This window comes from Mangifera indica, chromosome 7 (genome assembly GCF_011075055.1).
Source record: "Mangifera indica cultivar Alphonso chromosome 7, CATAS_Mindica_2.1, whole genome shotgun sequence".
Classification (NCBI taxonomy): Eukaryota; Viridiplantae; Streptophyta; class Magnoliopsida; order Sapindales; family Anacardiaceae; genus Mangifera; species Mangifera indica.
In genome coordinates, this window is record NC_058143.1 from 18,280,276 (window position 1) to 18,297,271 (window position 16,996).

Below are 16,996 nucleotides of genomic sequence, written 5' to 3' on the forward strand. Positions count from 1 at the left end.
TTCAATTTCAGTGGCAAGGACTTGGAGAACACAAGGGCTACACCGGCAATCCTTTTGTTCAACAGCCATAAAAAGATTATACAAATTCGTTTTGTATACTTAACTAATGCTTTTTACATTTTCTAAATATGTTTGTATACATCTTTCTTTGTTTATATTACAATAAACGTACGGCATAACAATTTATATTCTGGTTATTCCTTTGTTTTCGATAAATCCTTATTGTTAATTAAAATGGGTTATTAATTTGTAACAACAAATATATGAATGCATCAACGAGCTCAAACACAACCTATCATATTACAATATTATATTATAAAGAGTAAATATATATATATTTATTTTGTGTATATGATATATTTATATATGTTATTATATGATTAAAAATTATTTTATCTTAATTATATGGTGATATATATAAACTTATATATATTTGTATATATAAAATAGTTACATATGATTTGATTGTATTATAAAACCATCCCAACAGAGTTCAATTCAAGGTATTTGGTAAGAGTATTACCACACACAAAGTTGTATTATCTTTAATAGTATCTAGTCAACAATTTACTAATATTTACATGATATTGTTCTGGTTATAATTTCATATTCTCACTGTACAAAGAATGGCTTTGCATGGTTCTGTGACAAGTGGCCTCTGAACATTGAAAATAGCCCTTTTCATGGCAGATCAGCCTGTCGAGAAAACATTAAAACTTTCATATCCAGGGGGTATTCATGGGTCCAAGAAGGCAGAAATCCCCATATCTCAGAAACATCTGGATGCGTCTTTTCCATTTCTTTAAATTTTATACACCAATCAAGTCAAAAAGACCCAAGAGCACTTGAGACGGTGATCAGTCACTAGCTCGCCTGTTTCAGAGTCCACTTCCTCCTCCATTATTTGAACAAGTCTACTGTGTATTTGTCCTTTCAATACTGGCGTGTGGCTTTGTTTCATTTTTTTTATTGTTCAAGATTCTTTTCTCAAGTAGTTTATACAATTATTAGATACACCAACATGAGTAATTAAGATAAAGTTATCGATTAAAGATGATAGATTAGGGGTTACATCTAGCTCTATTGTTATAGCCAGCCTGAATGGTGGAAACAAATCAACATCTTGTCCTTTCATTAAGATAAATGCAGCGTGTGGTTAGAAATAAAGAAATCCAACGTTTTATTCCAAAGTGAACAGTAGAAAATAGGGACTTTATAACCAGCATCACTTGAAATCCTTCATAGATTTTGGATATGACACTGTGACAGAATCTAAGTACTAAGGGATTTTAGAGATCTGACTTTGAAAAATAGTTGCAGATTTGAGTGTGGGGACAATTACACAAAAGAGAAAAGAATTTGCAGTAGCATGTGAATTTGTCATCATCTCTCTATCTCTTCGATGATGATCACTTAGTTATGTCGTGCCCTTTTAGCAAGAACCAGTTTTCTCACATAAAATATTCTTCTTGGCCCGCAGCGCTCCGCCTTATTCCTCCACACCATCTTTTTTCTAAAATATTTCAAAAAGAAATGTGAATATAAAAGATTCTCCATATACACTACTGCTTCTTCAAAAATTTGTAATGCTTAGTTAATGTATAATTCTGGGAAGAACCCAGTAATTAAAATGTGAAGGAAGAAAACAGACGATTATTCAGGAGGAAAATGTATGTCTCTGGAAGACCCAAGGGGCTTGCGTGATTGGATGCGCTGTGGGGACTGGGTTCGAAACCTGGTGATGTTATGCAAAGTTAAACCTTGAATTACTCGGTAAAATAAAAGTCACTGGTGCATTTAGTATTAATTCTAAGGGCGTTGGTCCAACTTTTGTAAGGCCGATCGAGCAGAACAACAGACAAAAATTTGGAGAAAGTACACCTCCATTGAATCTTTGATAGAGTCTTGATGCATTTGAGGCGTTATGCATTTAATCTGCAGCAAGTAAAATAACAACCAGAGGCCCACAAATCTTTCTCACACTATCATTTTAATCTCCATGCATGCATCTATTTAAACAAAGATCGATGCCCGGCCATTAATTTGTTCTTTCTGATACTTTATACAACGGCCAGAAAAATAATCTTCCACCTTAATCATTCCTCATCTGTATGATTTCTCTTGAGTTAATGGCCGGGTTTCCTTGGAAATCAAATTCAAAGGTTCATTATGATATAGGGCCCTCGATCATCAACTTTGTCGATCAAATAATTTAATATGGTGATGCTCGTAACAGTAGCTCCCACCACCAACTTAATAGGAGAAGTTCCCACATGATCTGCCTCTGCCAACTCCATTGTTGATGACATGCTAGCTTTTCTCTTGTACAATTCGATTCCGATCTGTTTCTCCCCGTTCTGGCTTTTAGACCAGTTTTTATTCTTTTTAGTCATCATCATGCAGTACAGGAAGATAATCTTTACACATAATTAAAATCTACGAAGAAGCCTCCATCTCCAACTTGGTGTTTTAATATACAAAATAATTATTCTTCCTGATACAGGCAGCCGAAACAGGAAACTTTTCTCTTTAATTATTTGGGAGATTACTTCAGTATATGTTAGCCATCCACTCTGTAATATATAATAGTTTAATAAAAGATACAACTAAGCTATGGATTAGAGCATCGTTTTCTTAGTTTCAAGTTTCAAGGCTGAAACTTCTGTGTTTCCATGTCCTATTTTATATATTATAGATGAAAATAATTCTTGATTTTTTTCCGAAGAATTATGAATTGGGTACACGAAATGAATATTATTAATAAAATATTGTATAATTTATAAAATTACAATATAATATGAAAAAAATCATAATCCTATAAAATAAAAAAAATAATATATATTAAATTAAAATTATATCGAATCAAAATTAAATTAAATTAAACTAAATCAAATCAAATCAATCATAATTGGATCAAATTAAAATAAGACGGAATAAGAAAAATATAGGTTATTTAACACCTTTGAGTTCATTTAAATGGTTTAATTGGAGTAAATAGTGGGAGAAAGATACAAAAGGACAAAGAAAGCAAAGAAGGTTTATCTGGGGAGGTTCTTTTCTTGTTCCAATATCTCTTATGAGTTGAAAATCTGGGGAGGGCTAATTTCAAACCCTTTTAACCATTGGGTTTTAATTATATTCCCACTTCCATGACTTCCTCACTAATATAATGAATCAAAGTTTCTATTAAGCTAATAAGCTTCGGGTTTGTATTTTTATTGGCAAAATTACTTGAGAAAGATGACAAAACTGAATTAATTAACTGTTAATTAAGATTATGATCAACTCCAAGGAAAGTGAGTTCTGGAGTCTGTGTGCGTCATCATGTAAACTGTTTTGCCATCATTTTATCCATGGATGTGGAACATAGTTCATGATGAGCATAACTGAGAGTATATTTCATGATCTAGCACAAAGAATTATGAGGCCTATTTAATCTTTTGTAGTAACAAAAACACAGAGATGAGAACAGTTAGCCATATCAAATGAACCAAATAAAGAATCCACTATATTTCTACACTAATGAAGATGGTGCATACAACTCATTCTAATTGAACAATGACTTGTCCCCCGCTAATATTGCTAAAGTGCTCAATTAAGCATGATGAATATTGATTTTTTTTTCCTCATTTAATTTTAACAAATAGCTTTTCATATATATGCTTATTAATTATCTATCAATTAAATCAAATTTCACCCACTTGCATGATATTCTTGTCCTATTTATGATGTGTTCTAAATTAATTTTGAAAATTAGATGTATTACTTACATAAAATAATGTTATTGTATCAAGTTTTAAGTGTCAGTTGGTTACCCATATGAAGTTTTATCGAATAATTGAATATTATTTTATTCTTAATTCAAAATCATATAATCATATAATAATATATCATTTGGATATCTAATTCACTGTTAAAAAAATGAAAATATGTAGTTTTACTTATGTATATAGTATAGTTGCAGGTTAATGCCCTAGATCTTGAACTGTCATATGCCTATTAGATCTTTGATTGTCAAGGATTGAGTCAAGAGAAAAGAAACAAAAGATCATAAATAATCACCCAAAACAAGAGAGATTTTATGTAATTTGACTTAACTTGTGTCTATGTCCATCCACGAAGGTTTTTTTTAGGATGTTACACACATTTACCCTCTATATAAAAGGAGACATATTAACACCTATATATAATTAGGGTTGTCAATTTTTTCAAATATATTGCTAAATTTCTAATTTTTCATATTTCAACTTTCAAATAAAAAGCCAATACTTCTAGCTTTCCATATTTCAGCCTTCCTAAATTAATAACTAGTAAATTTAAATTCCCAAAAATAAAAACTATTAGACTCCATTCTTGACACTGATTTGTTAAGCCAACTAGTGGCTATCAACAACTGCGAAGATTCACAAATTTGTGTTGATGTAGACACTCTAACCCTTTTCAGACTATGATACATTTCAAAAGTTTGTATGTATCAAGAAAAGGTAGAAGCATATTCAGGATAGTGTATTTGATTTGAATGAACGAAGTTAGATATAGGCACTTGGACGAAAGAGATGTTTGTGAGCGTGGAGTTTCAACTGGAAAAATAAATAAAAATATCCTACACAGAGAGAAAAGGAAAAGGCAACAGAGATTGGAAGTCAAAAAAATATGGTCCATAGTCATCGGCAGTGCCCTCATGAAACATATTACACGATCAGTTGACTGCGAGCAAAATCCTCCACTCATCAAATGTGTCTCATGTTTCATTTGTCTTTTCGATTTCTTCTCTTTTGATGGCTATTATGATTTGATTAAGTGTTGATTAATTACTTGGATCAAGAGGAATCTTACAAGATCTTTGAATTCTAATTTACTTAAGTATTTGCTTGCATTTATTAAAATATTAAACCTGACAATTATAAAGGTTTGTTCTCCATAGATAATTTCTTATAAAAACACTTAAATTCGAGGCTTTTTACATTTATAAAACCCAAATTTACTCGATAAATAGTTATTGATTTAATTATTATATTTCATATTTATTCATCTAATCAATATAAGGAAACCTAGTTAAAAAAAAAAAAAAAAATTTGCTCTCCAATAAAAGTAAGGCATCTATGGAGTCTGAAATGTGACATCCTACCACAAATTGAAAATCTTTTTGCTTTGCGTATTTATGAACAGAAGGAACAGTTGGTACCAATCAAAATTTTCTTTCTTTCTTCTAAAGCAGTAAATTTACTCCCAATAGTAAGTGTTTGTTTGGTACAAACCCTGAGTAATTAATTAGCTATTAAATAACGATGGGTCCAATAGCTCTTTACTACCAAACTTTGACGAAGTAAGAGCTTTAAGGTTATTCTGCCTAAAATTCAGTATCTTCTTATTAGTCACGATTATCTATATGCTATTACGTTGTAAAGGAGGAAAAGAGACTGAGAAACAGGAGAAAAAATATTTTTTTTAAATGTGAAAAGGTTAATCGAAAATGCAGGAGAGGAAAAGGGGAGACACGAGAGAAAGTTAAAAAGATAAAATTTTAGACAAAATGGCTTACTCTCCACCTAATAATTTTCATTATTAGAAGTGAATGATGAGTAAGCAAATAGATTTTTTAAGCTTGAAAAGATAGAAAATCATCATTTCATCAAAGTTTGGGTGGGAAATAGTTATTCAGCCATAACAATTTGATTAAAAGTTGGCAAACAGCTAGTTTTCCCACTTTTAAATTCTCATGCGAAGTTGGCACCATATGATCCTCAATAATACCCAAGTAATTAAAAAGCCATAACAAGTCCCAAAAGTTGCTAATGACAACTTTAGCATATCTCCATAAATCCGCCAACATCAGCTGTCTTACTCAATCAATGAACTACCACGTGTGCCCCTCAGCATTTCCAACCAATAAGAACAAGCCAAGTCTACTAAACGCCACAAATCATAGGTAACATTCTGTACATTAATTCCTCTTCCAAATTTACCTGTTACAGGCTAGGGAAACAAAGCTAGAAGGTGGATAGTCAGAGGTCAAAGAATCTGACTCCATTACACGTTTTAACCATTCACACGGTTGTTTCAATGGGTCTCTTCAGAATTTTTTATTGGATTTTCTCGCATTCGCAGTCTCCCATGTCAGTGCTCAGTGTCACCTTATTCTATAAATAGCCCGGTTCCCTTACCTTATCATCACCAAATAGCTAGCCAACTCTGAAAAGCCATTAAAACACATTGATACCTCCGAACTCCCCATCTTCTGAGTCTTATGTCCTTCACCACCAAGAAAAATACGTCACCAACTCCAAACTTAGTTACTTTCTTGCAGCATTGCTCCTAGACAACCGACATCTCTCTATATATCACTAGAGCGTGTCAGTAGTTTATAATTCTTGTCTCTAAAAGAAAATAATTGTTGATATTTTCAATGGGCAACGCAGATTTTGAATGCACTCATCGTGTTGAAATTCCTGCGTCCAAACCATTTTTGAAGTCACTGAAGTCGGGTCTCAAAGAGACTCTTTTCCCTGATGACCCTTTTAGGCAATTCAAGAACCAACCGGCGTCTAGGAAGCTTTTGTTAGGATTACAGTATTTTGTGCCGATTCTTGAATGGGCACCTCGCTATACTTTTGAGTTCTTCAAATCTGATCTAATTGCAGGAATCACAATTGCCAGCCTCGCTGTTCCTCAGGGGATAAGTTATGCTAGTCTGGCCAACTTACCACCAATCCTCGGATTATGTAAGTGTCATCAATTGTTCCTTAAATCTTTAAGTAAAGATAGGATATATTATTTGTTATGTGATGAATAATACTATTATTTGATTGGGAAATGCAGATTCGAGCTTTGTTCCACCATTGGTATATGCCATGATGGGCAGCTCGAGAGACCTGGCAGTCGGCACAGTGGCGGTTGCATCACTTCTAATATCTTCTATGTTAGGGAGAGAAGTTAGTCCTACTGAGAACCCTAAGCTTTTTGTTCAACTAGCTCTCACTGCTACTTTCTTCGCCGGAGTTTTCCAAGCTTCCCTCGGCCTTTTAAGGTCAGTTTCTTCTTCAACAATTCTATCTAAAAAAAGTCCTTCTCAATTTAACCTCCCTGAATTTTATCTTGTACAATCACAGGCTTGGCTTCATAGTGGACTTTCTATCTCATGCAACCATAGTAGGTTTCATGGCTGGAGCCGCCACAGTCGTCTGCCTTCAGCAACTCAAAGGAATCCTTGGGCTAGTTCGCTTCACTCATGCCACTGATCTTGTGTCAGTTATGCGCTCCGTTTTTAGCCAAACCCACCAGGTTAATTAGCTTAATTAATTTTAATTTTGTTGTAATTAAAGTGTTCAGCTCCTTAATTTTTTTCATTGATTTAACGTAATGTTTGTTGGTTTGGTTGCAGTGGAGATGGGAGAGTGGCGTCTTGGGGTGTTGTTTCCTTTTCTTCCTTCTCCTCACCAGACACTTCGTAAGTGGATCTAATGCATGCTAATTAATTAATTTCTTAATCCTAATATATGTTTAATTATCCTATAATTAGTAGGAAAAGTTAAAGAAGAAAGAAATGTCATTGTTCGTGCGTTCAAATTTCATGTCATTTACCCACTCTTAGCCTTTTTACCACGAAACATCAACTCTACCAACAAAATTTAATCATAAAACTTACAAAATGGGTTTCTCTTAGTTAATCAAGTCCCTTTTAACTACAAATATCATCATTAATATCAATAATTTGGAAAAGCTTTCGGCTTTGTGCTTTTGACAGTAAGGCTCTAAAAAGAGAAAAAGAATTAATACATTATTAGTTTTGATGGTATATTATCTCATCGTGCTCAACTGCCTCCACTAATGGTTCCGAATAATAAAATTATATGTACAAAAAATGCACACAACTTTATGTATAAATAATGATATATTATTATATGGTTAAAAATTAGTTTATTTTTAATTTAAAATTAGTTTATCATATATTAACATGTTATTATTTGTATAAAAAAATTATATCCATTATAAGCAGAAAACATATTGAAAATGGAAATAAGACCTCATATTAACCTTTTCTATGCTTATATGAGTGAAATGTATACACTTTTTTGTATATAGAAATAAGTTTTAATGGATACTGCTACTTGAAAAATTAATACGAGCAGACTATTTGTTGGATAAGTAATTAAGATGTGGTGATTACATTTGCTTGCAGGGCAAGAAAAAGCCAGCGTTCTTCTGGATAAATGCAATGGCCCCTCTGACGTCTCTTATTCTAGGAAGTGTCCTTGCCTACTTCAGTCATGCTGAGAAACACGGAGTCCAAGTGGTGAGACTTAATTCACAAGTAAAAATTTCCTTTCGTTTTCTTCTAGAATGGGAAATTTGAAAGATTAATATATTCTACTTGTGTTTGTATTTTCTTATTTAAACTGCAGATTGGGCACTTGAAAAAGGGATTGAATCCTCCATCAGTGTCAGAGTTGGCTTTTGGGTCACCATATCTCACGACAGCTATTAAAACTGGACTAATTACTGGTCTGATTGCTCTTGCTGTAGGTTCCATCTCCACTCACTTCAATTATCATATGCACCCCACTATTTCTATTATTCTGTCAATACCTTTTGGTCTTGGTCCCATATCTCATTTCGCCACCTATTCTTGTTATTATTTATATAAATATACACATGGACCAATTATTTTTAGTCAAATAATTGTTTACTAAATGGGTTGGTCTGATATTTATAGGAAGGAATAGCAGTTGGGAGAAGCTTTGCCATGTTCAAGAACTATCACATAGATGGGAACAAAGAGATGATTGCCTTTGGGTTGATGAATATTGCTGGTTCTTGCACTTCTTGCTACTTAACAGCAGGGCCATTTTCGAGGACGGCTGTGAATTTCAATGCAGGCTGCAAGAGTGCAGTGTCGAATATAGTAATGGCCACAGCTGTGATGCTGACACTGCTGTTTTTGACGCCTTTGTTCCATTACACTCCTCTTGTTGTGCTTTCCTCTATAATTATTGCTGCAATGCTTGGCCTGATTGACTATGAAGCTGCCCTTCACCTTTGGAAACTTGACAAGTTCGACTTCATTGTATGCATGAGTGCATACATGGGTGTGGTCTTCGGCAGTGTTGAGATTGGCTTAGTCATTGCAGTAAGTTTATATTCATTTTGCTTTGCATTTATCAACTCAACGGAGCCTACATAAGCTTTACTTATTTGATATGAATTATTTTTCCATGCAGGTTGCAATTTCTTTACTGAGGATGCTGCTTTCTGTAGTAAGGCCTAGAACGTTTGTTTTAGGCAACATTCCCAACTCTGTAATCTATAGAAGTATCGATCAATACCCAGTCGCCAACAATGTCCCCGGCATTCTTATCCTTCAGATTGATTCATCAATCTATTTTGCAAATGCAAGCTACTTAAGAGAAAGGTACTTCAACATGAGACCAATCCATTGCTAAACAAGACTAAATTTAACAAACATCTAATTTCATTCTCAGGATTTCGAGATGGATTTATGAGGAGGAAGACAGATTAAACGTTTCAGGAGAAACCAGCTTACACTATGTCATATTAGATATGAGCAGTAAGTAATTATTAAGAAAGGAAAATACATTTTATTCTTTTGTGATTCTGAAAACATGTTTAAATTACAGATGTTGGAAGTATTGATACAAGTGGAATTAGCATGCTTGAAGAAGTGAAGAAGATAATTGATATAAGAGGTCTCAAGGTAAATGTACTTTTAATTATTTCACTGGTGTAATTGGTTAATATGGCTATAAGTGATCTAATAGGTTGCTTTGTTTCAGCTTGTGCTGGCAAACCCACGAAGCGAGGTGATCAAGAAGCTGGACAAGTCCAAGTTCGTTGAAAAAATTGGCCAAGAATGGATTTTTTGACAGTAGGCGAGGCTGTTGCCACCTGCAATTTCGTGCTACACACATGCAAATCATCGTCAAATAATGGACCTGAATATAACTCGCAAGATAATATTGTCTAATTGTTAGGCCCCGGATAAAGCATAAATATTTAGAAATGGAGGACAAAGCAAAAAGATGCAGATAAGACAGTGAGTAGCTGATGAATAAGGCAAGAGGTAGCTGTGGAAGAAGACAAGTAGCTGATGAATAAAGCAGGAAAGTTAATAAGATGGCATAGGGGTTTAGAAAAGAAAATAAGAGAAAGGCATTCGGTTGTTGATTAAGTTCATTGTAAGCAAAGAAGTCCTGCAAGCATTGTAACAAAGAGCGTAACGCCTTGTTAACGAAATCAATGACTGAAATTACCTTTCTTTCAATAGGATTGATTTCTTTTTTTTTTCTCAGAATTGTGTGTCCATCTTACATTGCTGATATGATTAATGAAAGAGAAAGAATGAGATTATTTTCAAGGTGATATTGTTATTTGTAAGTCTTAAACTTATGTACCGCTCACATTTAAACTATAATCAAAAGCTAATAGGATTAGAATTTTTTTTGAAGTGTTTGATTTAATTAATGAATTTTGTTATTTGCTAAAGTCATGGTTTTAAATTTTGGGTTGAATTTATCGATTTAACTAGTTAAAAAAACTCGCAGAAGTCTGACAGATTAAGTGTTGATTATTTGACTATATTGAATTGAGTTTCAATTAAAAAACTCGTGTCAAATCATGATTGAATTACCATTTTACGGTCAAAATAAGTTATTGAAAATGATAAAAACAACGCCAAGAGAAGTTGAATCATCGGGAGGGGCTTTCCAGGAGGATAATCAGTGGCAAAGGTTTATTTCTAGCTCACTTTTTTATACTCTTCTTATAAATTATCACATTGGTCTTTACACAAAATGAAAATGATAAAATCATCCCTAAGTATAAATTAATTTGACCTTAAACAAAAATAATTTGACAAAACCACCTATAAACATTTTACTGATCCAGCTAGTTAGACCAATGATTGACTTGGATTGGGCCTTTAAGTAGGTCAAAGTCCAAGTCGAATATTAAAACTAAAATTAGATTTGAATCAAGTCAAACTCAAACATAAAACTAACTTGAGTTCAACTCAAATTTTAAATGATCAGTTCGAATTTGATTTTAAGCTCCTTTGAATTAGTCGAAGATGTTATTGAAGGTGTCATCACAGGTCAGTGATAGATAAAATAGTGTTACCGATTGGATAAATAATATCATTAAAGAGAATTCAAATCGAACTCAAACATAACTACCAAACTGAAACTACAATTCAAATTCAGTTTGAATCGAGTCAACTATTAATTCAAGTTGAGATGACTAAGTGTAAATTTAACTCTAATTAAAAACATTACCTAGGGCAATAATCAGGTGAGCCTAGTATCGTTAGCTTTGAGCTCGATTGGGTTCATACAAAACTCGAGCTTGACAAGTTCTGGGGTTGCAAGCTCAAGCATAATCTAATAACTTGTAATAATTTATTAATATTATATCCGAGCCAAGTCACAAGTTTATTGAGTCAAACAATAAAAAATTAGAGCTCGAATTGACACAAGATGCTTGCAACTTGACTCATTTACAGCTCTAGAGACGACAATGTGACTTCAATCAGCCCAGCAAGGGGTACAACGACATCAGACAGGATCAAAAAAAAGGGTGAGACTTGTTTCAAACGTTCAATTATTGGCGATGTAGGATCTCGCTGTCTGATCCAGGCGGGGGGGCTGGTGGGTAAGGCCCGCTCTAAAGGGCAAGTGCAGACGAAGGCTATAGGGTCCCCCCCGTTGCCACTCTTAGAAGTTACATCCGACCATTGGAAATTTACCGTAGCTTTGCTCATCCCCAAATCTTCCCTAGAGTCCACCAAACTGAATCTATTTGCCACCCGTTTCATATGATCTTTTAATCATTGACGATAAATGCCCAGAAAATTGGGTCCCCAGATCAGAGCAATAATACAATACTCATACTAGGCAGGAAATCAATCATCAATCAAATTTTGCAAGAAAAAGATAACACAGGTTGAGGTCCAAAATCACCCATCCCGATCATTCTCTGCATAACATTTCAAGACAGTATTCTGGAGCATTAATGTAGTACGCCAACAAGTGGCCAAGTGAGTAGCACACAACTTCAATAATTTAAAAAGGGGCCAACTCCCTTGACCCAAAAAAAAAATACAGGAAGCAAATGTACAATAATGTCTGCAAAATGTAATTACTCATTAGCCCAGCAAAAAGTCCAGAAGTGAGCGCAGGGATGGTAGGCTAAGAGACCAGTTTTCATCAAAATTAATGCATCCTTGAGAACTTGCACACCTAATCAAGGCAAAAGCAGGCACTCCAATGTTTACCACTGTATTTGACAATATAACTCTCCTAGCAAAGTCTGCCAACCATTTTCCTCTGTTAGGTACCCAACTAATGGAAATGGCTACTACAAACTGGGAAGCTTCTCTTTGAATATACGTGGAAGCACTTCATGAGCACTGATGTCCAAAATCTCCGGATCCCTGAAAAGGATCTGCCAGTTTAGGTTTCATTGATTTCCATATAAAATAAATTGCCACAAAGATGGAGCAATAATTTTATGACGAGACCAGTATTATAACACAGTTTTGTTTGATCTAATATTCAAGTTCTAAGGAGGTGAATGTTATGAGAAGATGCCAGGATACTAGGATTTTTAACATATATACACAAGGAGCCAATCTCCATCACTACTGAAATTAAAATCTAAGTGTACTAGGATGTTGTTTACGTTTCATTGAAAAGAAAATAAATTGCCATAAAAAATGAGCTGTTACTGTTATCATGAGGCAACTATTCAAATAACAAGGTTTTGTTTGATATATCATTGACGTACTATAAAGGTGAATGGAATAAGCAGAAGCTGGCAAACTAGGATTTTTTAACATATATGTGCAACAAGTCGTTCTAAATCACTACTGAAAATGAAATCTACTAGTAGCTTCAACCACTATAATGTATATTTTCCTCTCTATGATTTAAAGGGGTCATCACGCAGTTTGAGACCGACAGGAAAAGGAACCTTGACAAGAGGGGTCATATATTAAAATTTCCAGAAAATATATTTAAAAAAAAGTAATAAACACTCAACAGGCCAGTTAATCCATTCCATTCAGTCTAATCTAAGCACACAGCAGTTAGCCAATTACTGAAGTAAAAGAAGTTTCTCTATTGTCCCCTGTATTAAGATATTATCAATATGAGAGTTGTAATACTATGATTTCGCAAGGCAGGTTGGTAGGTTTTATGTACTAGTTTTCAGATTTTCACCTTCAAATAAACTCCAGGCCGCCAGAAAACTTGGATTTAAAGTTGACTGACAAAAAGGAAACTCTTAAAAAGAAGGATTATGTGCATATGAGGGAGTAAGAGACAGACCTGCAAAATACTTGCCCCTTTTCATTGGAACTAGGTATAAACCATAGTTTTCGCACAAGGGGTGACTCAAATTGAACAAAGAAACCGTCATGTAGACCATGTTTCCACTTTCTTGATCCTTGACCTTTCCAAACCTGCCAAGACATTACATCATTGATATCTTCTCCTAGAACCACTTTCCACTTCTCAACTGGAAAGAGTAGTTACATAATAAATATACAAGGGTTTTGGAGAATGTGAAAACCGGTCAGAATCATTCAAAGCTGAATATAAAAACAGCATACTTGAATCCATTTGAAATGAAACAACTGATTAAATATAAACATACTTGCAGTCACCTAGATATAATTCTTTGGCAAAGTTTATATAAGCAAATTTAAGTTTTTTCTTTGCTTCAGAATATATTTGAGTATTTACACATATTGGAACTGGATTGCAGAGCACAATTTAAGACCCACATTCCAACCCCAATTGAAAAATAGATTAGTACAAGCAAAATTAAAAAACTGTTTGCACAAGTGTTGGTGGTAATCTGGGTAGTAGCTCCCACATTAATTGGCAGGACCGATAAAAAACATTGCATATAAATAACTGATATCAACAGTATGGAACAATAAGGAAGCATTTATATATCTACAAATTAAACCTCATGTTTCCTGAGACACATTCACATTGACAAGTATCTGCATTTTTATTAGCAATAAGTTACATTGCCATAAAGAATGTAAATCCTCTTCCAGTCAAAAAGACTCTTACACACCAAAACTAATAAGAAGATCAGATATGTTACCTGAGGGTAAGATATAATGCTTTTTGGTGCCACTAGGCAAGCTGCGGTAGAGAAAGAATCCTCAGCATACTGCCTTAGAAATGAAAAACAACTGCTGTGTGTATGGGGTGACTCAAAGGCCTGGTACAACAGAAAAGGATTTATAAAAGCAGAACAAAAACAAAAACCAAAAAATAAACTTTTTTCCAATCAAATTTCAAAAGAAAATACAAAATTGTACAAACTGAAATTGATGGACCAAATCATAACATGATTATGTTAAAATAATATGCTCAATAACAAAATAATACTTCGGAGAATTTAATTTATGCATTTAAACACAACAACAGTCAGAAAGAGCCAGAGAGAGGTTATGAAGCCACATAAATTAATAAGGTCACATGAAAAATTAAAAAAGAGAAAGCTATCCAGAAAAAACAAGCACAGGCAGAAACGTTTGTACCTTATCAATATTGACAACTGGAGCATACTTCTCAGTGTCTGTCTTCTCTTTATCAAGAAGGAAATAGACTCTAGCGTCCACTTTAGATGTTTCATGCCAAGACTTAACAGCTGTCTCCATTGTCCCAACAAGAAAAGAAAAGACGTCCTTCCAAGATTCTTCAGATCCAGACTTCTCAGACTGCAAACAGGAAGAGCAACTTAATCCTCCTTACTAGGAAATGCTCAAAACAATTCTCTGAGGGTAAAATTGCATTACACAGTTCAGATAATCAGCAGACTTTCTGCTTGCAAGGAGGAAATATGGATTAATAGACATCCAGATATTATTATGATGAATTACCCTCAGGAAATATGTCTTACATGGTCAAAAAAGGCTGTCTATACATAGATGTGGGTGTATGCAGTGTAGTGCAAACTATGATTAGATGTAATAAAATATAAGACAACTATGACTCTTGGCTTTAGAAGATACACCCACCATTTCGGATTTCAAGGCATCCAAATGCTTCGCCATGTCAACATTTGATCTCATGTTCTCAACTTCTTGGGCTCGTTGTTTGTCTTTTGCCAATTGGGAAATCCTCTTGATCTTTCTTGATACTTCTGCACTCTGTGGATTGTATTGCAAAGCTGTCTGAAAAGCATTTATGGCCTACAATATGTGAAAAGAAAAGACATTACCAACATGAAACAAAATCAAGTGCTTTTGGCCAGAAGGCCATCAAACAACTAAAAGGAGGAAGGAGAAAATTATTTTAAAAAAATACATCATCGTATTGCTCCATGGCCTCCAATATGCATCCTTTTCTGAAATAACCCTGGAGGTGCATCCAAATAATACTTGTTATGAAAGAGCTTAGAAGAACCAAATACAATGAATATGGATCAAGAGACAGACACCTTTTCCCACTGGGGGTTCAATTTTATTGTCATCTCTGCATCAGCGAGTGCTTTGCTAAGCTTAACTAGTTGTAGAAATGCTGCAGCTCGGTTGCTGACAAACAATAAAACATCATAATGGAGGAGATGCATTAGTTCAAAAATTAGAAATCATGCACTATGTGGCTGAAGTAAAGCTAAGGAAGAACTTACTGAATGAAAAATATATAACAGTTGATTCTATGTTAACAAACTAAGTAGTTCAAGTGTCAAGCATAAATTTAAACAACACATATAACAACTGATGAAAGGGAACTTGCCCAAATTATCATCATAATAAGAGATCTAGAAATATTTGATAACTCAAATTCACCCATATAATCAGATAATTAATCGTGGCAAAACTATAAATATGAGCACGATATATCTATTAAACAATTAGAAAATGAAGATCTGCGTAGTTTGTTCAACAAGCAACTCAATTTTGGTCAACATATAATTGAACCAATTTTAACCCAATCACAAATTTAAGTCAAATCCACCATTAGTTTTCTTCAGGACTTGATTCACGTCTCAACTCATTAAAACAAGGTCTCTTAGAAAACAAAGTGCACTTCATAGATATATTTCATCCTGTTCAATAAGCGATTCTAAACGAATTTTTTTAATCATGCTATGACCTAAATCATTTGTCATTTCAGTCTTTGAGAGAATCTACAATATCATTTAGCATGGAAACTAAGCTAAATATGAAACTCAAAGCAACCAAGGAAGCTGATTAGTCACAATCCAAAATAAGGTAAATTAAATTCTAACCGTAGCACGCTTACAATTTCGTATAAGTAAATATAGGTAGTTCATCATTAGCTCGCTACCATGAACATTTTGGTACAGGACTGTTGTACTTGGAGAATGCGTGTTTTAGTGAGTTTAAAAATCTCTTAGGCATTAGGAATAGAATGTATTCTTGGCCTTCACCGGATATACTTTATACACTCTATTTCACACTCATTTCGGAAATAACCATAGAAAAGAGCTTGAAGGAGAAATAAAAAAGGGAACAGAAAAGAAAATAGAAACTAAAAAAAGAAAACCTGTAAAGAGTGGGATTAGATGGGTCTTGCTTGATGGCCTGAGTGTAAAGAGCAGCTGCTTTGAGGTAGTTGCCGGCTTTGAAGAACTCGTTACCTTTATCTTTCAATGAAATCTCCTCTGCTTCCGCCATAGTGAAGCTGTTTAATTGCTAGGGTTTATGGGAGATCTTTGCACTTCGGAGTATTCACAGGCAGACGAAGGCTTCCTTTGAGATTTGATCTACCACCAACTTTTCAGCGTGATAAAGTGACGAATTTCTTCGAATTTTATATCTAATTAGTTTAATTAAAAATTAAAAATATCTTATGGTTTCTTTAAGTGAACTATCACAACAGAGCCGTTGCAAGAAATAAAATTATTTCATTTTAACGTAATTAAAAGTTTATATATATATTCAATAAAATTATATTTATTTATTTTAAATATATAAAAATATACATAATGATAT

At 33.9% G+C, this 16,996-nt stretch overlaps 1 protein-coding gene and 1 pseudogene across 1 annotated transcript; one reads left to right on the top strand and one right to left on the bottom strand.

Annotated features, from left to right (window-relative positions):
* The first annotated feature begins 6,139 nt into the window (after nucleotides 1-6,139).
* On the top strand, nucleotides 6,140-10,306 carry LOC123220564 (annotated as a pseudogene).
* A 1,649-nt stretch (nucleotides 10,307-11,955) lies between these two features.
* LOC123221079 (RNA polymerase II-associated protein 3) lies at nucleotides 11,956-16,886 on the bottom strand. The gene is made up of 8 exons (XM_044643757.1): nucleotides 16,548-16,886; nucleotides 15,475-15,568; nucleotides 15,342-15,392; nucleotides 15,053-15,226; nucleotides 14,573-14,752; nucleotides 14,131-14,250; nucleotides 13,341-13,474; nucleotides 11,956-12,445 (listed from the first exon to the last, which is right to left on the bottom strand). The coding sequence occupies exons 1-8, from the start codon at nucleotides 16,676-16,678 to the stop codon at nucleotides 12,370-12,372; spliced, it is 960 nt and encodes a 319-aa protein (XP_044499692.1). The 5' UTR covers nucleotides 16,679-16,886; the 3' UTR covers nucleotides 11,956-12,369.
* Nucleotides 16,887-16,996: the final 110 nt, after the last annotated feature.